Source organism: Oncorhynchus mykiss, chromosome 2, assembly GCF_057628025.1.
Source record: "Oncorhynchus mykiss isolate SJ-2025 chromosome 2, ASM5762802v1, whole genome shotgun sequence".
Classification (NCBI taxonomy): Eukaryota; Metazoa; Chordata; class Actinopteri; order Salmoniformes; family Salmonidae; genus Oncorhynchus; species Oncorhynchus mykiss.
Genome location: NC_143023.1, coordinates 82,938,123 through 82,963,401, shown reverse-complemented (window position 1 = coordinate 82,963,401; position 25,279 = coordinate 82,938,123). Strand labels below are relative to the sequence as shown.

General features: G+C 42.3%; 1 protein-coding gene across 2 annotated transcripts in view; it reads left to right on the top strand.

Moving 5' to 3' along the window:
• The first annotated feature begins 568 nt into the window (after positions 1–568).
• Positions 569–25,279, top strand: part of LOC110502165 (transcription factor RFX4) — a 37,933-nt gene continuing 13,222 nt past the window's right edge. For both annotated transcript variants that reach the window (XM_036956913.2, XM_036956903.2), the window contains exons 1-15: positions 569–1,579; positions 3,816–3,902; positions 4,417–4,477; positions 6,041–6,164; positions 7,453–7,514; positions 7,830–8,043; positions 10,219–10,296; positions 10,678–10,841; positions 11,152–11,252; positions 11,426–11,484; positions 11,603–11,747; positions 12,922–13,016; positions 15,293–15,410; positions 21,569–21,688; positions 25,110–25,271. In XM_036956913.2, the coding sequence (XP_036812808.2) occupies positions 1,537–1,579; positions 3,816–3,902; positions 4,417–4,477; positions 6,041–6,164; positions 7,453–7,514; positions 7,830–8,043; positions 10,219–10,296; positions 10,678–10,841; positions 11,152–11,252; positions 11,426–11,484; positions 11,603–11,747; positions 12,922–13,016; positions 15,293–15,410; positions 21,569–21,688; positions 25,110–25,271 (1,633 nt within the window). In that variant the 5' untranslated portion in view covers positions 569–1,536. The remainder of the gene's footprint in view (positions 1,580–3,815; positions 3,903–4,416; positions 4,478–6,040; positions 6,165–7,452; positions 7,515–7,829; positions 8,044–10,218; positions 10,297–10,677; positions 10,842–11,151; positions 11,253–11,425; positions 11,485–11,602; positions 11,748–12,921; positions 13,017–15,292; positions 15,411–21,568; positions 21,689–25,109; positions 25,272–25,279) is intronic.

The following is a 25,279-nucleotide window of genomic DNA, read 5'->3' as shown; positions in this document are numbered from 1 at the left end:
TGAAATCTTATGTAAATTAGATATTTCTGTATTTCATTTTCAATAATTCGCAAACATTTCTAATATATTTTTATTATTGGGTATTGTGTGAATGGGTGAGGAAAAAAAATATTTTGTCAATTTAGAATTCAGGCTGTAACACAACAAAATGTGGAATAAGTCAAGGGGTATGAATACTTTCTGAAGGCACTGTATATCCTGCATAGCTAGCTATAAGTATCGTGTGTTGTAATGCATGTTGGTGAGTCTCCACATGACCTGTGCTCTCATGGACACCACACATATTCTCCCACATGCTCTATCCCAACTGTTCTGGATGCATGGTAGGAGCACTGACACCGACAGTGTCCCCACGCCTACGGACTGGCAACCCTGAAGAGGAGGAGAAAGTCTTCCACTGCCATCCACGGTGTGGTGAGTAATTCAGCCGTAATCCCCTTTTCTCCTCCTTTCTCCTTCCCCCTCTCCCCCCTCTCTCCTGTGGTTCCATTCATATTCTAATCACAGCTTTCCCTTCTCCAGCTCACAGGCACTCCATCAGAGCCCCCAGCCTCAGGCTTTGCACTTTTACTTCCCCCCTTTGTGGCCAGCACTCTCCTCCGAGGCTCACTAAAATAAGGTTGCCTCAAGGAGAGAGGGAGTATGGGGAAAACTGAAAAAAATTCACACTCGTGCCATTTTGGACTAATTTCTAGTGTGTAGCTGATCAAATGTCGATGGTTTTCAGTAGGCAACTTTTTTGAGAAAAATAAAATAAAAAGGCATCTTGGCAAAAATGGGGGATTGAAATGAGAAAGTGATCGTAATGTGTGGAAAAATAGAATCTAAGGTACTACTCTCTGTAAGTAGTTTCCTGAAAACCTAATCATGTGGGCATGTTGGAGTTCCCAGGGCCAGTGGAGGAAGACACAGATCAGAAAAGTTCTGAAACTGGCCAACAAGTGTTCATAGGAGCTGGGACTTTAAATAAGAGGGGTTGGAGGAGTGTGTGTGGGACGGGGGGGGGGGGACGGGGGGGGGGGGGGGGGGTATAAAAACGTATTAAATGCTATAATGGAAGACGGGGAGGCCACAGTGCTAGGATTGCGTAGATCTAAGCCTCTTTTTTTCTTGGGGAGGGAGCCTTTCTTATTCAAAACAGCCCCACAAAAGGCTTCCAGTGAGCCTTGCCACATCCCCATCTGACTCGAGGCCATTCATCAGCCTTCCGAGCCTATCAATGACATGTCCCCATCAGGGCTGCTATAAAATCAGACCCTTTCCCATGAAACATCAGCAAACATTTTGACGGGTCTGGCTTTCCCCCCCGCTGGATTTCTGGAGTCTCTACCCTCCTCTCCCCTCACCACCTCTCCTCACCATCACCACTGACACCCACCCCTCTTTTGGCGGAGCCCAGAGCCTCACCATCTCCTGCCACGGATAGGCAGTGGTCACGGGGAAGCGAAGCCAGACAAGGGAAGACCTACTGAGGAGGGGGAGCCGTACACAGAGCCATTTTCTTGGAGGAGCCAGTTTGCCATTGATGGGAAGAGGATGCATTGTGGGCTGCTGGAGGAGCCTGATATGGATTCCACAGGTTGGTCCTGCTGTCCTGCAACCCTGCAGCTTTGCCTTGACTTATCGGGATGCATGGGGAACCAATCTATGTTGTGGATCACTATAACTGGGCCCCTGGGAATTTGTGACATTCTCTACGACCATTTTAGAGAATTTTTTTTAGTGAATTGTTGATGAATGCATTTGTTGTTAATGTGAGGGATTACTCACCATGGCATTGCATTTGTTTGATTTTGGTTTCTTCAGATGTCAACAAAAGTGGCCTTGTGGATTTGTGCCATTAATTCATGATACATCTATACCAACAATAATACGGTTTTGAGGGATGGTTTGATTATGGAAGGACATTAGGGCCTTTCATTTGTGCCACAACCTTGATTAAGGAGCAGTAATTTCAACTCTTAGACAGCCCTACATTCAGCAATGTAATGCAGTCTCTTTGGGGGGGAAAAATCTTCCAAGCCTTCGAGGCACATGTAGCCTGTGATGCACCTGCTTCTTGTAAACATCTTCTTGGGGGAAATAAGCTGCCAGTCCACTGAGGTATGGTGCCCGGAGCAGGATAATGTCGCATGGCATGACGCAAGAATTAGCCTAAAGTAAATTTAATTTAATATTAAAAACAACATGTTTACGGTAAATGTTGCTGCTTTAGCTAAGAGTTTTTCTACTTGGGCTCTCAATCTAATTTCCTACCCAAATAACTTTATTATAGGCTCATTTATTTTACTTTATTGAATATTCATCAAGGGAGTTTTTTCCCCTGATGTTTATATTAATTCACTGTCTGGTGTTGAGTTGGCTAACATGAAAGAGTGTATTCCTTAAATACATTATCAGAGATCCGTTTCGTCCATTGATTGAATTTAATCCAGTTATTTAGAGCTCTATTTTATCTGTGCTCATGGAAAATGATTCAATTACAGCCTAAGGATAAGTGCTACAATAGAGAATTATTGCCATCTCAGTGGACTAACTTCATCAATGACTGGGGAAACCTATTTGAAGTATCAGCTAGGCTAATGCACAAGACATTGAAATAAGTTACAAGTCTTCCTAATAATGTATTTCAATTAATTGTAATAATTGGTCTAATAATAATAATTAATTAGGTTGATTACAAATAGCCCAATGATGATGATGATGATAATAATTATAATTTTAGTTTGTTAATTTGATAATACTGTTAAACTTATGCCTATATGGAACTGATGATAGCGTGTTCTTTGGTCAACGATGTTAGGTAGCCTTACCATCTTTTTCTGTTCTTACAATTAAAACCTAATGCCTGGCCTTAGGCTATTGAATATAAGAGCATTGCAAAGATTAGAGCTGATAAATTAGGCATAGGCTACACGTTTTCTTTTATTCATGAGATAAAGCATTCTAGCCTACGTTTAGGCAATTTATTCTAACTGAGCAGGTCACTCATCAGCCAAAAGGTGTCTGATATTAATTTATCCTAAAAGTTCGCAGTCTCTAAACTTTTCTATTTCCATGACCTATTCTCTATCCCCTTCTGATGGGATGGAACCTGTTTATCGTTAGATGGAACAGGTTGCCTTGCCAACAGTCCATCCTGGCAACTGCTACTATGGTGATTGTAGTCATGGCGGGAAACAGGATCTACAGGACTACGATAAATATAAGTTTTTCTGTCCCAAGAAAGGACACCAGTTGAGCTATTTCTAAGTAGAAATTAGAATGGGACAAAGGCTTCTGTGTCGCTCGCGAGGCTGCTCTAGCAATGAGCGCGGGCTCAATTGGGGCAAGTGTGCGTGCTTGTAGTCTCCCCAAGAACAATGAAGGATTCCTGCCGTTTTGGTGAAAACATTTCAAATAGAAACACAGCTGCGCTAACACCCCCAAAATCGATTATAGTCGAATTGCCCTGTCTCATATCTTTTTTGCATTTGGCAACATTTGTCTCAAAATGTATTTATAAAAAAGCCACCTGTTGCAGATGCAGCTTGAGTAAAGTACACTTTTGATAAACCTATCCGAATATGATTGTTAGATATTGACTTATTTAGTCAACTTTTGTATAATATAGGGCCCTATATTGATTAGGGCCAATAGAGTAACCAATATTGGACAAATCATACCACCACCCAATAGTCGCCATATAGACCTTTAGCCAAATGAATAAATAGGCTATGCGAATTAACCTTTATGTGGGCCATAGAAATGAAACCTACAATTGTAAATTCCTGTAGGCTTTTCTCTGATGTGTGGGCCATCTTGCCTTTTTCTAGAGAGCTGGATTGAAAGATGCCTCAACGAGAGCGAGAGCAAGCGGTATTCCAGCCACACATCCCTGGGGAATACGTCCAATGACGAAAGTAAGCAGTGACGGTGTAACGCTTTAATGTTGTATTACTGCAAGTCATAAAGTAATGGATAAATATATGTTGAAATAATCTATTGTCTATTGTCATGGGTCTAAAATAAATTGATATTTGCTATAATAAGGTGCGCTAAAATAGGCTTGGTGCGCAAATTATAGCAAAGGTTAGTGTTTTTCTCTTGTAGACTATGTTTGGAATTTGATCAAATAGAGCACACCTTTATTTACAAAACATTACAAAACATGTGTCAATAAGATGTCCCTGATAATCCACTGATTTATATTAATCATAATATTGTGGCACAATAGAATTGCTGGATAAAGAGAGAAATTATAATTGTTTTTGTGTGCTGCATCAAACTTCAACCTTTTCGAACCCTGCTCAGTTTTGATCAAAGATATCTGTTTTTTGATATTCACATTTTTTTTTTTACATTTTATTACCCATTACTTAATTGAAAATATTCATTTGAAATACATTGACACGTTTCTTTTTTTGTCTATAAAAGATGAGGAGAAAGAAAACAACAGGGCTTCTAAACCCCATTCAACACCAGCTACCCTACAATGGTAAGTGCTGGAGTTAATTCACCTCTTTCCTAACCTGTTTATATAATGGTGCATAATCCTAAAGCTCTTATTCTAGAGCTGTAATGCTGTCATTTAATGTTCTCAATGCATAAACTATACAACAGATTTATTTTCTATTATTTGGGGCATTTACAATTTAGCTTTTTGTTTGTTGATAAAGTTTACAAGTGCATTTCCCTATTTTGGCCTTATATTGTTTGCTGCTTAAGGATTGTATGCAGTCTTCTCATGTAGTGTCACATAATTTGATCATGTAAAGATGAAGGACAGAATTGTACCTTTGAGCAGCACCTTTTGAGAAGAGAACTGTCAACTTTTATGCGAGCATCGTGAGGGTGCTTACAGTTTACATTTACAATATGACATGGCAGGCCGCTGTTGGGCTGGAAGGATGGTTTAGTGTAAAGGCTTTTTCACCATCTGTTTACCTTCATAGAACCAGAGACCTGTGCATTTGCACCTGTTATGTTCAGAAGATAATATGTATGAGACTCAGTTTAAACAGGAAGCTGGCTATATCAATACAGTTTTCTTCTTTTAATCATTTGTTGTCTATATTTGATATTGCATTCCCTCTGGTGGAAATTCCACACTGGTGAAATACTTGATCAGTCTCTTCCTTGGAGACTTCATTTTTTGAAGGGTGAGGATTGAATTAGTGTTCTTCAGTTATTTTCATGTGACTTTCGTGGAGGCACGTTGTTTTGTGTAATGTTGTTGTCAGACACATATATTTCTATTTAAATACACATACCTGGTCTACATGGACAGTCTGAGTCCATGGGAATATTATGTAGAGGAGCGTTGTAGGTCTCCAGGGATTACAGTCCTTCACACTTCAACAGCAGTAATGGAACTTCCCATTTTCAACTCACTTCTGAAATGGCCTGCTTTATTTTGGTGTATTGCTTGAGACAGGTGTTCATGAGAAATAATGTAGAGGATCCTTGTAAAATATTCATATTTTACATTGCTCTGAAATTTGACAGATGAACAAACAGTCTTTGCTTTATTTTGCAGTAATACAGACATCACGTTTCTTTTTATGTTCACGAGATGTTAGAAATAGCTTTTCTTATCATACTACATTTGATAACATACTGTATGTATACTATTAAGGGTGCTTGATCACAACTTTATATTCCCAAATGTATCGATTTTTCTATTTATTATTTATTTTCTAGCACTTTGAAGCTCCTCTCTCACATTGTAATGCTTAGTTTTGTGAGGTATTTAGGCTATACAGTAGAGACATATTCACTGAACTGATGGTTGTAGTTCCACCTTTCCCAGATGGTATAAAATAAATCCACATATGTACTTCCACATAGTAGCTCCTAATTCAGGTTAGATTATTTCTCTAATCTCGTCCACTAGTAAATAACCTGCCTTTGACTGAATAAGAACACGAGTAGGCTGGGTAATAGTTTATTTTGTTACCGGTAGATACTGTAGATGCCAGTCTAGAGATGTCTTTGTGGTCTGTAAAGAGTCCATGTTATTCTATGGGTATTCATTGACAGGTCTGCTTTTTACCTACAGGCTGGAGGAGAACTATGAGATTGCAGAAGGGGTTTGTATCCCCCGCAGTGCTCTCTATATGCACTACCTGGACTTTTGTGAGAAGCACGACACACAGCCTGTCAACGCCGCCAGCTTTGGGAAGGTAGGACACAGTTACTGACCACTTTAACAGGAAATTTAGGAGGGACTGTTTGATTGAGCCCAAACTAATTTTGTGAACATAATACTTCACAGAAAGAGTACATGAAATGGTCCCTTTGGTGGAGTAGGTTATACCTGCGTAGGAAGGTTACCATCTATCAGTATAGTAAAACATGAAAGGGACAAATAAGTATACCATTGAAAAAGTATGCCTACTGATGCATGTAGATCAGTCTCGTGGCTTGTTACGGTGTGTTTGAAAAGTAAAATCCACATGTAGTTGTTGGGAAGCAATGGAACGGCCCACTGATGGTTCCCCTGAAAACCGCTAGACGGGTTACGCAGCTAAAAGAAACATGCTTGTCTCTGTTCCCACAACCCAGAAAAGCCCCTACCCACATACTCCCAGCCACCCCCCAACACCCGGACCTAGCCCCCCCCCCCATCCGTCCTCCACACCACCCCTCCCAAGCTCCTGTCGGAGGATATTGAAAAAGAGAAGGGGCCTGGATTAATGTGTAATTAAAGAAAATTTGGAAGGGTGAGATGTTGCGGAATGTTAGATCAGTGGCTAGAGCAGTGTGGGGTGTCCTTTAGGAAGGCTTCATTGATTCGGGACAAAAAAACGAGTGAGGGCCCCGCCTGCCTCCCTGTCTGCTCATTTATCAAGCGGGGCCTGACAGAAACTTCACAGCTTGGCCTCTTTTTTCATCCCGCACAATGGAAAGCTCCACTGTTTGCTAAAGTTTCTGCACCAGGAGCTGAACCAAGGAGCCAATCTCATGGACAAAAAGAAAGAGAGAGAGAGACAGAGGGGAGGAAGGGGGAGAGGGAGAGATTTTGGAGAGGTTTTTAATGTAAAAAAAATTATATCCCTGAGCATGTCAAAAATGGATGGCTCCCAAAGCCTTTTTCTCCCACAGCCAGTGGAGACCTCCCTGGGGTTAAGGCTCTGGGAACATCACATCTCTTCACATCTAGAATAGACCATACTTTCACTTGATTCATTGATATGTTCAATGTGGACTTTCATGTCATTCTGTATGAGCTGTACATGGTTAGAAATCATTCTGGATAGGGCAGTTACTTCAGCCGCTAGCTGAGATAATTGTGGACTTTTAAGTGTAGAGTATCTCTTCCCTTATATCTACAGTATGATAGCACTGTCAAGAGTGAAAACACATTTTCATCCGGTGCTTTACATAGGGGATATACACATCCAAATGCATGAAGAATCTCACAGAGAAAAAATCACTGATAGACTTATTCTAATTCTCTGATTCTAACAGATTATTAGACAACAGTTTCCACAACTGACCACAAGAAGACTGGGCACCAGGGGCCAGTCAAAGTAAGTCAATGTTGTCTCCTACTTTTCTTTCTTTCTACACACTGGTTTTGATTTTTGTGTTTCACTATTGAAAGAGGAGTATCATTGTGTTAGTGGAGGGCCTGTTTTTAATGATTCTTCAAGCCGGTAATCTTCACCATGTCTATGATTTGAGGATGTTACATCTCAAAATCACATGATGACAAGCCACTGTCTCACACCCTGATGAAGAGTCCTTAGCTGAAATGTTGGTTATGTAAATCCACAGCAAGGAGAGAAGTGTGCAACCTTCTTTTCCATTTCTACACCTCTCTAACTGTCAACTATCCCCTATAGGTACCACTACTATGGCATCGCTGTGAAGGAGAGCTCCCAGTACTACGATGTGATGTACTCCAAGAAGGGTGCGGCTTGGGTGAACGAGACAGGCAAGAAGGAGGTCATCAAGCAGACAGTGGCGTATTCACCACGCTCCAAACTGGGGACGCTCCTGCCAGAGTTTCCAAATGTCAAAGACTTAAATCTGCCCGCCAGTCTGCCAGAGGAGAAGGTAAACAGGACTCTAAAACATCCCAGACCCACAACCCCCTCCTCCCTTATCCATCCAACCCCTCGCCTCTCTCGCCCCCTCTGACTATCCCCTTTTATCTGCCCTGGACCTCTCACCCCCTCTGGCTATCCCTTTTATCTGCCTTGGACCTCTCGCCCCCTCTGGCTATCCCCTTTTATCTGCCCTGGACCTCTCGCCCCCTCTGACTATCCCCTTTTATCTGCCCTGGACCTCTCACCCCCTCTGGCTATCCCCTTTTATCTGCCCTGGACCTCTCACCCCCTCTGGCTATCCCTTTTATCTGCCCTGGACCTCTCGCCCCCTCTGACTATCCCCTTTTATCTGCCCTGGACCTCTCACCCCCTCTGGCTATCCTCTTTTATCTGCCCTGGACCTCTCACCCCCTCTGACTATCCCCTTTTATCTGCCCTGGACCTCTCACCCCCTCTGGCTATCCCCTTTTATCTGCCCTGGACCTCTCACCCCCTCTGGCTATCCCCTTTTATCTGCCCTGGACCTCTCACCCCCTCTGGCTATCCCTTTTATCTGCCTTGGACCTCTCACCCCCTCTGGCTATCCCCTTTTATCTGCCCTGGACCTCTCACCCCCTCTGGCTATCCCTTTTATCTGCCCTGGACCTCTCACCCCCTCTGGCTATCCTCTTTTATCTGCCCTGGACCTCTCACCCCCTCTGGCTATCCCCTTTTATCTGCCCTGGACCTCTCACCCCCTCTGGCTATCCTCTTTTATCTGCCCTGGACCTCTCACCCCCTCTGGCTATCCTCTTTTATCTGCCCTGGACCTCTCACCCCCTCTGGCTATCCCCTTTTATCTGCCCTGGACCTCTCACCCCCTCTGGCTATCCTCTTTTATCTGCCCTGGACCTCTCACCCCCTCTGGCTATCCCCTTTTATCTGCCCTGGACCTCTCGCCCCCTCTGGCTATCTCCTTTTATCTGCCCTGGACCTCTCACCCCCTCTGGCTATCCTCTTTTATCTGCCCTGGACCTCTCACCCCCTCTGGCTATCCTCTTTTATCTGCCCTGGACCTCTCACCCCCTCTGGCTATCCCCTTTTATCTGCCCTGGACCTCTCACCCCCTCTGGCTATCCCCTTTTATCTGCCCTGGACCTCTCACCCCCTCTGGCTATCCCCTTTTATCTGCCCTGGACCTCTCACCCCCTCTGGCTATCCTCTTTTATCTGCCCTGGACCTCTCGCCCCCTCTGGCTATCCCCTTTTATCTGCCCTGGACCTCTCACCCCCTCTGGCTATCTATCCCCTTTTATCTGCCCTGGACCTCTCGCCCCCTCTGGCTATCCCCTTTTATCTGCCCTGGACCTCTCGCCCCCTCTGGCTATCCCCTTTAATCTGCCCTGGACCTCTCACCCCCTCTAACTATCCTCTTTTATCTGCCCCGGACCTTCACTGACTCTGAGTTTAGAGAAGAAGGACCTTGAGGATTTATATGCTGCTGGCTCCTCACTAACTCTTAATCTTGTGGGGAGAGAATAAGATCCAGCGCCAGACAAAAGACAGCCACTAACTGTCTAGCTTTGAATGAGGGGGCCATGATTTTCAATGGTTTGTCAGTTGCTGAACTCTAAAGACGGTTTTATGTAGTTTTGGTGTGTGACCTGTTGCAGGTATTTATTGGTGCTGATGTTTTTGGATAGGATTTATTGTCTTGTTTTTCATATCAATCCATAGATGTATGATATCACTTGAAAACACTAGCTATACTGTGCGGTAGACAGTAGAACCCCGTTCTCAGATTAGAATGTATCTTAACTGAGGCAGCATCCTGGTCATTCACTAAGAATATCACTAGGAAACAGTATGTGCCTTTGATCGAGAGCTTGGTACTATGGGTTCTATCTGCAGGAATATGATTCTGAGATAATTGGCTTTAACATTCGGAACACTCCTTGGTTTGAATGGTGGCAGTGATTTTTTAATCTTGTATTCTTTTGAACTTAACAACATGAATTGGGATATTTAGAGTACTATATAGGTAGAGAACATTGAACAGAACAAGGCTATGTCAATAGCTCAATTTGGACTAAAATGCAGATAGAACCTTCTAGTCCCAAGCTCTCGAAGTAGCAGTGTGATACAGACTTGGACTACGTTACTGCCGTTCATTTATACTCAGTCTTCTTTATGTTTTCCCACAGGTGTCAACGTTCATCATGATGTACAGAACTCACTGCCAGAGGATACTGGACACAGTAATACGAGCCAACTTTGACGAGGCAAGACACTTTTCATATATGTCCATCTTTTGCACCCTTATTTACCAGTCCCATTAAATGTGACAGGACTTTGTTTTATTATTTTTTTTAGACTGTAAAACTTAACTCTCTTGTTGAATGTGGTCACAAAAATGATTACAAGCTAAATGTTCTTGGACTTCTAAATGAAGATACAGTGTATCCCATTTTCATGAGAATCGGTTTAGTTCTTACCTAATCTCGGAACACTGAACCAAATGTGTTGTGCTACCAGTCTGTCACAATAAACTACTTCTAACCTAAATGTATCTCACTAGAAAAGTTGGGTTAGTGTCTTTAGTCTCTTAAGTTGTATTGTACATGATGTTGAGAGAATGACCCTCCTCTCTTGGGTGTCTCCAGGTCCAGAGCTTCCTGCTGCACTTTTGGCAGGGCATGCCCCCCCACATGCTCCCTGTCCTGGGCTCCTCCACTGTGGTCAACATCGTGGGCGTCTGTGACTCCATTCTTTACAAGGCAATCTCCGGGGTTCTTATGCCCACCGTCCTGCAAGCACTGCCTGATAGGTGAGTGTTTGTTTAGTGTAGTGTAGCTCTTCTCCCTTCCCCAGCAATCACTGAAGCCACAATCCTGAGTTTTTGTTTCATTCCATTTCAAATTCATAGACATAGATATAAATGCAAAGACTGACAGTCCATGAGATCCACATAATTGTTCTAAACATATTTGACATGCATATTGTTTGTTTAAAAAGACTGAAACGACATGCACTGAGTTACAGCCGCTATAGAGAAAAAGAGCTATGAGGAAAACTTGACATTAACCTTTGTGTTATACAACCTTGGTTATTTGTGATGTAATGTAGATTTGTTCCAGTTTGACCCAGGTGATCCGGAAGTTTGCCAAACAGCTGGATGAGTGGCTTAAAGTAGCACTTCACGACCTGCCTGAAAACCTGAGGAATATCAAATTTGAATGTAGGAGTCTGCATTGAAAAATACAGTCGTTACTCTCCTGGTTTTATGACAACGATGATATACTGAGTCTTGGAAAAAGGAGAATGCACAAATTTTTTTATCAGCTTTTAATCAGCAAATGTTATACTGTAGAAAACATAACAGTTAATATTTCCTCTCCCTTTTATCCACAGTATCTAGAAGATTTTCTCAAGTTCTCAAGAGGCAGACATCTTTGAACCATCTATGTCAGGTAGCTATTTCACTGTATAAATGTAATGAAATCCATGTGAAAATAAGACTGATAAAGGTATATGCAGTGTGTATCACTATCTAATAATGTGTGTGTTTGTTGATCTGTCTCTGGGCAGGCATCACGGACGGTGATCCACAGTGCAGACATCACCTTTCAGATGATGGAGGACTGGCGGAACGTGGACCTGAACAGCATCACCAAGCAGACACTTTACACCATGGAGGACACGTGGGAGGAGCACCGGCGGCTCATCATCGACTGTAAGGCCACAGACACGCACACACGTACAGATGCAGACACACAAATGTACACACACAAACACACACACAATCCCAGTAGTAGCATTCACAATAAGTTACGTTTAGTCCAAAAGCCTAGAATCCACATTCCAAAAACCCCTATTGTGCTTTTAACTTAAATTGCTTGCTCTCCCTCATAGCATTGTAGGAGAGAAATGCACTTCACTCCCACACACCCACACACACAGCTGTCAATAACACACAGTAGATGTCAGCCATTGGACAATCATTCCCACGGCCAGGAAAGTCAAGCCTTAATGATGAAGGCTAAAAGGTTAAACAAGTTGACTTTACTCTGAAACACCCCGTGGACCATTTCAAATTCGTTTCACCGTCAACCCCCTCAAATGGCCATGCTAGGGTCACAGTTCACAGATTGGCATAAAGAGGCCATTTCCACGTCCCACTCTCATTCTGTTCTATTAGACAGAGAGCAATTATGCCCAATTTTTTCCCAATTTTATTTCACCTTTATTTAACCAGGTAGACCAGTTGAGAACAAGTTCTCATTTACAACTGCGACCTGGCCAAGATAAAGCAAAGCAGTGCGACAAAAACAGCAACATAGAGTTACACATGGGATAAACAAACGTACAGTCAATAACACAATAGAAAAATCTGTATACAATGTGTGCAAATAAAGTAAGGAGGTAAGGCAATAAATAGGCCATAGTGGCGAAGTAATTACAATTTAGCAATTAACACTGGAGTGATAGATGTGCAGATGAGGATGTGAAAGTAGAAATACTGGTGTGCAAAATAGCAGAAAAACAAAAAACAAATATGGGGATGAGGTAGTTAGATGGGCTATTTACAGAGGGGCTATGTACAGCTGCTGCGATCGGTGACTATAACAACAAATAAGACACAGCCTCATATACAAGACATACTGTATATGCTGCTGGTTTTGGTAGTTTGATTGATTTAAGTAAGGGTAGTTTAGGTCCATAGTCACACACGGCAATTATTCAAACTCTTTATTTGATCCAAATTGTTTTCTGCCAAGACTCCGATCTGTGTAGACAAGTATGGAGCTTTCTCCACCAGTTACAAATATATGTCCCCTGAAGGATGACATAGGCTATGTGTTGACAAACTGTGGCTAGATGCAGTTCTCGTCTCCTTCCTCTCTCAGTGTACCAGGAGTTTGACCGTCTGCTGGAGGAGCAGTCTTCTATAGAGGCCTACATCGAGTGGCTGGACTCCATGGTGGACCGCTGTGTTGTCAAGGTCAGTTGAGGATGTAAATACTTCATATAACTCAACAAAAAAAGAAAAGTCCCTTTTTCAGGACCCTGTCTTTCAAAGATAATTCGTAAAAATCCAAATAACTTCACAGATCTTCATTGTAAAGTGTTTAAACACTATTTCCCATGCTTGTTCAATGAACCATAAATAATTAATGAACATGCACCTGTGGAACAGTCGTTAAGACACTAACAGCTTACAGATGGTAGGCAATTAAGGTCACAGTTATGAAAACTTGGGACACTAAAGAGGCTTTTCTACTGACTCTGAAAAACACCAAAGGAAAGATGCCCAGGGTCCCTGCTCATCTGCGAGAACATGCCTTAGACATGCTGCAAGGAGGCATGAGGACTGCAGATGTGGCCAGGGCAATAAATTGCAATGTCCGTACTGTGAGACGCCTAAGACAGCGCTGCAGGAAGACAGGACGGACAGCTGATCATCCTCGCAGTGGCAGACCACGTGTAACAACACCTGCACAGGATCGGTACATCCGAACATCTCACCAGCGGGACAGGTACAGGATGGCAACAACAACTGCCCGAGTTACACCAAGAATGCACAATCCCTCCATCAGTGCTCAGACTGTCCACAATAGGCTGAGAGAGCCTGGACTGAGGGCCTGTAGGTCTGTTGTAAGGCAGGTCCTCACCAGACATCATCGGCAACAACGTCACCTATGGGCACAAACCCACCATCACTGGACCAGACAGGACTGGCAAAAAGTGCTCTTCACTGACGATTCATGGTTTTGTCTCACCAGGGGTGATGGTCGGATTCGCATTTATCGTCGAAAGAGTAAGCGTTACTCTCTTTCCGCTCTGGAGCGGGATCGATTTGGAAGTGGAGGGTCTGTCATGGGGCGTTGTGTCACAGCATCATCGGACTGAGCTTGTTGCCATTGCAGGCAATCTCAATGCTGTGCGTTACAGGGAAGACATCCTCCTCCCTTATGTGGTACCCTTCCTGCAGGCTCATTCTGACATGACCCTCCAGCATGACAATGCCACCAGCCATACTGCTTATTCTATGTGTGATTTCCTGCAAGACAGGAATGTCACTGTTCTGCAATGGTCAGCGACGAGCCCGGATCTCAATCCCATTGAGCACGTCTGGGACCTATTGGATCAGAGGGTGAGGGCTAGGGCCATTCCCCCCAGAAATGTCCGGGAACTTGAAGATGCCTTGGTGGAAGAGTGGGGTAACATCTCACAGCAAGAACGGGCAAATCTGGTGCAGTCCATGGGGAGGAGATGCAGTACTTAATGCAGCTGGTGGCCACACCAGATACTGACAGTTACTTTTAGTTTTGATCTCACCCCTTAGTCAGGTATACACTATTCCATTTCTGTTAGTTACATACAGTATCTGTGGAACTTGTTCAGTTTATGTCTCAGTTGTTGACTCTTGTAATGTTCATACAAATATTTACACATGTTTAGTTTGCTGAACATAAATGCATATTACAGTGAGAGGACATTTCTTTTTTTGCTGAGTTTATATAAAAATCAAATCAAAATCAAGTCACATGCGCCGAATACAACAGGTGTGGGTAGACCTTACAGTGAAATGCTTACTTATGAGCCCCTAACCAACAGTGCAAACCCCTTTTAACATCTAGGATGTATCATTAGAAAACTTCCAGCCATCATCTTTAGGCTTGTGCTTTCTACTATGGCTACAGTGTGCTGTAGGCCATAATCCTTACTGATTTGCTGTACAAATATACTTCAACAATAAAATAACATATGAACTGTCCAGAATGGCCTTGGTAAATTCAACACAAACATTCCACAGTGATGTTTGTGTTGAATTTACCAAGGCCATTCTGGACAGTTCATATGTTATTTTATTGTTGAAGTATATTTGTACAGCAAATCAGTAAGGATTATGGCCCTTCAGAAAAATAACCATGCATTTTAATGGCATCCGTCTCTCCATGACTTGCTGACACAGAGCCACTCGAGCTGCCATCCTAGTTAATGCTGTCTTCATGGCTCCCATTTGCGGCCATTATGCTCCAGATATGGGCTTGTAAAATGTGGTTGCCCTGGCAACGTCACAGACTCCCCAGACAATGGTTCAATGAGAAGGTGTGTCCCCCGGGGCAAATTAAATAGTTGACTTGTTGATATGTTTTTCGTTCCTGAGGGTTAAGCCCCAATATGGACCCAGTGGTTAATTCTCTCCCCCCCCCACCCCCTCTCAAACTCTTCCCTTCACTTCCCCCTGTTTTCTGATGAAAATATCTCCTTAAGGTGGCAGGAAAGAGGCCCGGGTGCCTGAAGAAGGTGGCCCAACAGTTCTTGCTCATGTGGTCGTGCTTCGGGACCAGAGTCATCCGGGATATGACCCTCCACAGTGCGCCTAGCTTCGGTGAGTGTTGAATCTAGCATTGGGCTGGGGCATGTATCAGCCATCGCCAGGAAAATTGTTTTTAGGGGGTTATGTAATGTTATTGAACCATATTTCTAGTGTCACGAGTGTCAGACAGAAGTTGCCTAGTTCTAGTTTTGGTCCAAGTAACTAAAATAGTTTGTGAAGAACATTGCCCCCAAACTGCACCAAAACTTACTGAACTGAGTTATTTGAATATACTACTATGCATGTAGGTCCAAAAGTAGTTTAAGCCCCTCCCCCCATTTTTAGGAAATAGGAATGTTTTGCGCAGATTCAGCCTTCCGATGTTCTCCCAATCCAAAACTGGGAAAGCGTGGTGGTAAGATGGCTGCCTTGCTGGTATGGCCCCCCTAGCCTTTACTTTACTAGCTAGCGGTGCATGACGAAGGCACTGAAAGAGATAGGGGCTGTAAAAAAGAAAGAAAATGGCTTCCCTTCCCCCTCTTCTCCTCTCCCCTTCAGGCTTGTCTGTGAATATCAAAGCCACAGCTGGTTGCAATGTTTTGATAAAGCAGCTCTCTGTGCGGAAACAGCTAATTAACAATGGCTACCCCCCAGCCCTCTCTTCCCCAATGTTTTTTGTTGTTGTCTTTTGCAATTTATGACCAGGCAGTATTGCACTCCTCTGTTCCCTGAAAAGCCGCTGGTGTTTATTATGCACACGGTGGCTGGAGTGACCAGCACAATGTCATGATTGTGTCACGCTCCTTTCCTTCTCCAGCCGCAATCTCAGTCATCTCCCATACCCGACCCAGGGGTCGGCCGTCATATTTGGGGCAAGGACTTTGTACCAGGAAACAAGAAACAGCCCCCTGTCTCTTTTAATGACAATGACTGCCCAGTTGTTCTGCTCCCTCACACTTCCTGTTGAGTTGAGTGTGCTGCTATGAGGCAGTCTGTCAGATGTTTGGAAGGACTAGTAACCCTCTACAACCAGTGTGATTATTATTATTTGACTCTGCTGGTCATATATGAACGTTTGAACATCTTGGCCATGTACTGTTATAATCTCCACCCGGCACAGCCAGAAGACGACTGGCCACCCCTCAGAGCCTGTTTCCCCTCTAGGTTTCTTCTTAGGTTCCTGCCTTTCTAGTGAGTTTTTCCTAGCCACCCTGCTTCAACATCTGCATTGCTTGCTGTTTGGGGTTTTAGGCTGGGTTTCTGTACAGCACTTTGTGACATCAGCTGATGTAACAAGGGCTTTATAAATACATTTGATTGATTGATCAATGAAACACACAGCCTGATCTTTCAGGTTGTTTTGTAAACTGTGTTTTCAAATGTATAAGTGTATGTTCGTAGCTTTGAATGGATGATTTCTAGGTGCACAACCACAGACAACACTCAAATACACTTGCACATCTTAGAATCTTCATTTGAACTTTATATAGCTCATTACTTCCCTTTAAAATTATTAGACTTGTTGGTTGGATGATAGGGACACTGATCCATCCTGGTAAGGACTGTTTCCTTAGTTTCTCTCTCTCTCTCTCTCTCTCTCTCTCTCTCTCTCTCTCTCTCTCTCTCTCTCCCTCTCTCTCTCTCTCTCTCTCTCTCTCAATTCAATTTCAATTCAATTTAAGGGGCTTTACTGGCATGGGAAACATATGTTTACATTGCCAAAGCAAGTGAAATGGATAAACAAAAGTGAAATAAACAATAAAATACATTTGAAACTCACACAAGTTCCAAAAGAATAAAGACATTTCAAATATCATATTATGTCTACATACAGTCTTGTAACGATGTGCAAATAGTTAAAGTAAAAAAGGGAAATTAAATAAACATCAATATGTTTTGTTTTTACAATGGTGTTTGTTCTTCACTGGTTGCCCTTGTGGCAACAGGTCACAAATCTTGCTGTTGTGATTGCACACGGGTATTTCACCCAATAGATATGGGAGTTTATCAAAATTGGATTTGTTTTCAAATTATTTGTGGGTCTGTGTAATCTGAGAGAAATATGTTTTTCTAATACGGTCGTACATTTGACAGGAGGTTAGGAAGTGCAGCTCAGTTTCCACCTCATTTTGTGGGCAGTGTGCAGATAGCCTGTCTTCTCTTGAGTGCCAGGTCTTTCTCAGCAACCTTTCTCAATAGCAAGGCTATGCTCACTGAGTCTGTACATACTCAAAGTTTTCCTTAATTTTGGGTCAGTCACAGTGGCACTATGTACTTTCTGTTTGGGGCCAAATAGGATTCTGGTTTGCTCTGTTAAAAAAATATACATATTTCCAATATGTCAAGTAATTCTCTTTTTGTTTTCTCATGATTTAGTTGGGTCTAATTGTGTTGCTGTCTTAGGGCTCTGTGGGGTCTGTTTGTGTTTGTGAACAGAGCCCCATGACCAGCTTGCTTAGGGGACTCTTCTCCAGGTTCATCTCTCTGTAGGGGATTGCTTTGTTATGGAAAGTCTCTTTTCTGGATTTTGATAATTAGTCTCTCAGCTCGTTCACATCTTTGTGGAAGTTACCTGTGGCGCTGATGTTTAGCCTGAGGTATGTACATTTCTTTGTGTGCTCTAGGGCAACGGTGTCTAGATGGAATTTGTATTTGTTGTCCTGGCAACTGTACCTTTTTTGGAACACCTTTATTTTTGTCTTACTGAGATTTACTGTCAGGCCCAGGTCTGACAGAATCTGTGCAGAAAATCTAGGTGCTGCTGTAGGCCCTCCTTGGTTGGGGACAAAAGCACCAGATCATCAGCAAACATTCGACATTTGACTTCAGGTTCTAGTAAGGTGAGGCCGGGTGCTATAGACTGTTCTGGTGCCTTCGCCAATTAGTTGATATATGTGTTGAAGAGGGTGGGGCTTAAACTGCATCCCTGTCTCACCCCAAGGCCCTGTGGAAAGAAATGTGTGAAACTTGTTGTTTGTGTACATGGATTTTATCATGTTTTCACCCCAACACCAGTTCCAATTTGTATAGCAGACTCTCATGCCAATTTGAGTCAAACGCTTTTTTGAAGTCAACAAAGCATGAGAAGACTACGCTTTTGTTTTGTTTTGTTTGTTTGACAATTAGGGTGTGCAGGGTGAATACGTGGTCTGTCGTACAGTAATTTGGTAAAAAGCCCATTTGACATTTGCTCCCTACATTGTTTTCACTGAGGAAATGTACGAGTCTGCTGCACATACCACAGTAGTTATTGGGGTCAAATTAGTTATTGGGGTCACTTTTGTGTATTGGGGTTATCAGTCCTTGGTATATATTATATATTATAAAATGCCAGAGCTGAGGATGATGTTAAAGAGTTTAAGTATAGCCAATTGGAATTTGTGGTCTGTATATTTTATAATGTGTAAATACACTTGCACATCTTAGAATCTTCATTTGAACTTTATATAGCTCATTACTTCCCTTTAAAATTATTAGACTTGTTGGGTGGATGATAGGGACACTGATCCATCCTGGTAAGGACTGTTTCCTTAGTTTCTCTCTCTCTCTCTCTCTCTCTCTCTCTCTCTCTCTCTCTCTCTCTCTCTCTCTCTCTCTCTCTCTCTCTCTCTCTCAATTCAATTTCAATTCAATTTAAGGGGCTTTACTGGCATGGGAAACATATGTTTACATTGCCAAAGCAAGTGAAATGGATAAACAAAAGTGAAATAAACAATAAAATACATTTGAAACTCACACAAGTTCCAAAAGAATAAAGACATTTCAAATATCATATTATGTCTACATACAGTCTTGTAACGATGTGCAAATAGTTAAAGTAAAAAAGGGAAATTAAATAAACATCAATATGTTTTGTTTTTACAATGGTGTTTGTTCACTGGTTGCCCTTGTGGCAACAGGTCACAAATCTTGCTGTTGTGATTGCACACGGGTATTTCACCCAATAGATATGGGAGTTTATCAAAATTGGATTTGTTTTCAAATTATTTGTGGGTCTGTGTAATCTGAGAGAAATATGTTTTTCTAATACGGTCGTACATTTGACAGGAGGTTAGGAAGTGCAGCTCAGTTTCCACCTCATTTTGTGGGCAGTGTGCAGATAGCCTGTCTTCTCTTGAGTGCCAGGTCTTTCTCAGCAACCTTTCTCAATAGCAAGGCTATGCTCACTGAGTCTGTACATACTCAAAGTTTTCCTTAATTTTGGGTCAGTCACAGTGGCACTATGTACTTTCTGTTTGGGGCCAAATAGGATTCTGGTTTGCTCTGTTAAAAAAATATACATATTTCCAATATGTCAAGTAATTCTCTTTTTGTTTTCTCATGATTTAGTTGGGTCTAATTGTGTTGCTGTCTTAGGGCTCTGTGGGGTCTGTTTGTGTTTGTGAACAGAGCCCCATGACCAGCTTGCTTAGGGGACTCTTCTCCAGGTTCATCTCTCTGTAGGGGATTGCTTTGTTATGGAAAGTCTCTTTTCTGGATTTTGATAATTAGTCTCTCAGCTCGTTCACATCTTTGTGGAAGTTACCTGTGGCGCTGATGTTTAGCCTGAGGTATGTACATTTCTTTGTGTGCTCTAGGGCAACGGTGTCTAGATGGAATTTGTATTTGTTGTCCTGGCAACTGTACCTTTTTTGGAACACCTTTATTTTTGTCTTACTGAGATTTACTGTCAGGCCCAGGTCTGACAGAATCTGTGCAGAAAATCTAGGTGCTGCTGTAGGCCCTCCTTGGTTGGGGACAAAAGCACCAGATCATCAGCAAACATTCGACATTTGACTTCAGGTTCTAGTAAGGTGAGGCCGGGTGCTATAGACTGTTCTGGTGCCTTCGCCAATTAGTTGATATATGTGTTGAAGAGGGTGGGGCTTAAACTGCATCCCTGTCTCACCCCAAGGCCCTGTGGAAAGAAATGTGTGAAACTTGTTGTTTGTGTACATGGATTTTATCATGTTTTCACCCCAACACCAGTTCCAATTTGTATAGCAGACTCTCATGCCAATTTGAGTCAAACGCTTTTTTGAAGTCAACAAAGCATGAGAAGACTACGCTTTTGTTTTGTTTTGTTTGTTTGACAATTAGGGTGTGCAGGGTGAATACGTGGTCTGTCGTACAGTAATTTGGTAAAAAGCCCATTTGACATTTGCTCCCTACATTGTTTTCACTGAGGAAATGTACGAGTCTGCTGCACATACCACAGTAGTTATTGGGGTCAAATTAGTTATTGGGGTCACTTTTGTGTATTGGGGTTATCAGTCCTTGGTATATATTATATATTATAAAATGCCAGAGCTGAGGATGATGTTAAAGAGTTTAAGTATAGCCAATTGGAATTTGTGGTCTGTATATTTTATAATGTGATGTAGTATATCAACACCGCAGGACATTTTGGGTTGGAGGGTTTGTATTTTTTTACTGTAGTCATACAATGGAATTGGAGAATCCAGCACATTCTGGTAGTCTTTAATAGCTGATTCTAAGATTTGTAATTTATCATGCATATGTTTTTGCTGTTCATTCTTTGTATAGAGCCAAAAAGATTGGAGAAGTGGTTTATCCACACATCTCTGTTTTGGATAGAAAACTCTTCGTGTTGTTGTTTGTTTAGTGTGTTCCAATTTTCCCAGAAGTGATTTGATTCTATGGATTCTTCAATTACATTGAAATTATTTCTGACGTGCCGTTCCTTATTCTTCCGTAATGTACTTCTACATTGTTTTAGTGATTCACCATAATGAAGGTGTAGACTCAGGTTTTCTGGGTGTCTATGTTTTTGGTTGGATAGGTATCTACATTTCTATCTTAGGTTTTTGCATTCTTCATCAAACCTTTTGTCATTGTTGCTAATTTTCTTTTGCTGTCTGCTTGAATTTTTTTGATTTGATAGGGAAGCTCAAAGGTCAAATATACTGTTTAGGCTTTCTACTGCCACGTTTACACCTTCACTATTACGGTGAAATGTTTTGTCCAGGAAGTTGTCCAAATTGGATTGAATTAGTTGTTTCCTGATTATTTTTTGGCAGGTTTCTACACTACTTTACTTCCATCTATAGCACTTCTTAATATTGTGCAGTTCCTTTGGCTTTGATGCCTCATGATTGAGTATTGCTCTGTTCAGGTAGACTTTGCTGGGCTGACTGTGAATGCTCTGAGAGACTCTCTCTCTCTCTCTCTCTCTCTCACTCTCTCTTTATCTCTCTCTCTCTCTCTTTCTTCCTGTTTCTTGTTTGTAGGCTCGTTCCACCTGATCCACCTGATGTTTGATGACTATGTGCTGTACCTGCTGGAGTCCCTGCACTGCCAGGAGAGGGCAAACGAGCTCATGAGGGCCATGAAGGCAGAGGGTAGCACAGGTTAGTCCTCCACCCTGTCAACAACTACTACTACTGGAGCTGCTTTCAACACTGCTGCTACAGCACTGCATTACTTCTGCAACTATTAGTATTACTACAATCACAACAACAACAATTCCTACTACTACTACTACTACGACTACTGCTACAACTACTAGGGTTGCAAAGGGTCAGAAAATTTCTGGTAAATTTCCGGAATTTTTCCATGGGAAGTTAAGCCCTGGAATTTGGGGTATTTTTCTTCAATTCTTCAAAAAAGTTAGCTTATAACAGTGAACCTTTTTTGTGGGATACACATTTGGCAATTCTAGGTCTTGTGGCATATTTTGGTTAAACTATCCCCAAGTCAATGAAATTGCAAACCTCTGCATGCACAGTGCATTCTTCCATCACATGTACAGTGCACTCTTCCATCACATGTACAGCTGATTCTCAATATCTTGCACACTAATGAGCTGCTATTGAGCTCACACTACTACACAGTCTGAGCCAAAGACTACATGCTTTCTGGTAAGTTTTGATTACAATACTGGGTGGGGTGAATATATTTTATAGGACATACATGATTTTTTGTTAACTAGTCAATAGTAGCCTACAGCAAAGTGTGTTTAAATAATTTATAACTTGTTAACAATTTCTGCTAGTTAGTTTTTGCTACCATGTGGGTTTTAGCTTGCTTGAGCCTGCTAACTGAGGAGTGTTAATTCACCTGTTTCCATACATGTTTCATTTTAAAACATTTATCTTACAAATTAGTTGTTTAATCTAATTGCTTAGCTATTTATCTGTACATGGAATTGTATTTGGTTATCTTTTACTAATTTTTGTCTAATCTTTACAGGAAAATGCCGCGGGTACTATTTGATGTGTGGAGACATTTCACTGAGGCTAATGTAGAAGGAAAAGCTGTGTACATTTGCAAATACTGTGCCAAATCATATGTGAAGAATGCAACAAAGATGCAGAATCATCTGGCCAAGTGCATAAAGTACTCTCAGCACGCACAACAAGCAACCTCTGCAAAGTCCATCTACTTCTATTCGAGGTGAAAATGATGAGTCATTTATATCGATAGCAACAGCTCATGATCCTCCTGGAGTCAGATTTTTTTGACTCAATGGAGGAAACTAGTCAGAGAAATACTGATGAATGTCTTGCTCGAGCTGGTTCACCTCTGATGCTCACACCTCTGATGCTTCTTCGCCCAGCATCCACCCCTCAAACCAGACATGCGTTATCTACTCATTTGCTGGATGCCGAGTTCAACAGAGTTCAAGTGAAGGTCAAGCAAATCATAGAGAAAGCAGACTGTATTGCAATCATCTCTTATGGGTGGTTGAATGTTCGTGGGCAAGGAATAATTAACTACATCATCTCCACCCCTCAACCAGTATTCCACAAGAGCACAGACACAAGGGACAACAGACACATCGGTCTCTACATTGCAGATGAGCTGAAGGCAGTCATCAATGACCTTGGACCACAGAATATATTTGCACTGGTGACAGACAATGCTACAAACATGAAGGCTGCTTGGTCTAAAGTGGAGGAGTCCTACCCTCACATCACACCCATTGGCTGTGCTGCTAATACATTGAATCTCCTCCTCAAGGACATCATGGCACTGAAAACAATGGATACACTCCACACGAGAGCCAAGGAAATGGTTAGGTATGTGAAGGGTCATCAAGTTATAGCAGCAATCTACCTCACCAAGCAAATTGAGAAGAATAAGAGCACCACATTGAAGCTGCCCAGCAACACCCGTTGGGGTGGTGTTGTCATCATGTATGACAGTCTCCTGGAGGGGAAGGAGTCTCTCTGCCGATATGGACAGCCCCATCAAGAGGATCCTCCTGGATGATGTATTTTGGGAGAGAGTGGTAAGCAGCCTGAAACTCCTGAAACCTATACCAGTAGCCATTGCACGGATTGAGGTAGACAATGTCATTCTGTCTGATGTTCAGACTTGCTTGCAGATGTAAGAGAAGAAATCCGTACTGCTCTGCCCACTTCACTTCTGCTCCAAGCAAAGGAAACTGCAGTTCTGAAATGCATCAAAAAGCTTGAATACTTCTGCCTGAAGCCCATATGTTGGACCCCAAGTATGCTGGCAAGAGCATCCTGTCTGGTGCAGAGATCTACAAGGCCTATGGTGTTATGGCCTGGATGAGGGCAAGGTTCTTGGCAGTCTGACAAAGTACACTTCCAAGCAAGGGCTTTGGGATGGAGATGCAATATGGCAGTCGTGCCAACATACTGTATCCCATCAGCCACCTGGTGGAAGGGACTTAGTGGATCTGAGACGCTTTCCCCTGTTGCCTCCATCATCATCCAAATCCCACCAACATCAGCCGCATCAGCGCACAACTGGTCCTTGTTTGGGAACACACAAACCAAAGCACGCAACAGGCTGATCAAAACAACAGTTGGAAAATTGGTGGCCATCCAGGCAAATTTTAGGCTTTTTGAGCCGGACAATGAGCCATCCTCAACAAGGTTGGAAAGTGACAGTGAAGATGAGACCTCAGAGTCTCATGTTCAAGAGGTGGACATTGAGGAGGTCCAGGGAGAAGACAACAAAGCCTGAGAGGAAGACAACCAAAGCTTTAGTTTCTAGACTATCATTTTACAGATGTATGTTGAAAATGTTTTTGGGAGATGCGATGGATCAATGGAGATCATTCAATATTCCCTTTCTTTTGTTGTTCAGTGAAATCATCCTACATGAAGAGTCAACTCATTTAATTAAAGTTCAATTCGTAACTACATTTTTTTTCTATTGGAAGGATTTAATCATTTGCAATTATGTCTACTTATGATAAGGTAAAAGGTTTGTGTTCCTGTCTCCATATGGTATGGTAAATATATCCAATGCCAAAAACATCTACATTTAAATGGTATTAATATTAATTTGCATATATTCCCGTTAATTCCCATATATTAATAATTCCCACTGAAGTTTTCCACCTCTTGAATATTCCCCAAAATGTGCAACCCTAACTACTGCTACTACTTCTATTACTACTACTTTATAGGACTTTGGAATAACCTTTCCTGCTACCATCAGTATTGTTGTTGCAGCAACCGCAAATGCATTTTATCAACAAGAAAATGTACAGTACCAGTGAAAGAGTTTTTCTTTATTTTTATATTTTCTACATTGTAGAATAATAGCGAAGACATCAAAACTATGAAATAACACATATGGAATCATGTAGTAACCAAAAAAGTGTTAAACAAATCAAAATATATTTTCTATTTGAGATTCTTCAAAGTAGCCATCCTTTGCCTTGATGACAGTGTTGCACCCTCTCTATTGACAATACTAATATTGAATGCTGTTTAGTACACTGACTCTTGAGAACATAAGAACCTGCTGTCTCTTTAATAGCTTACTGACCTCTGACTCCTTTAATAGCTGAACAAGAGGAAGAGATGATGCTGACGGAGACCACGCCCATGTCCACGTCCCCAGGGCCATTTTCCCCACCGAAGTCTGTCACCTCAGTTGGGGTCCCAGCCGCCAGCTCCCCCACCGCTGCCCAGTCCCCAGAGTACACAGGGGCCACAGCCACCACAGGTGAGAGA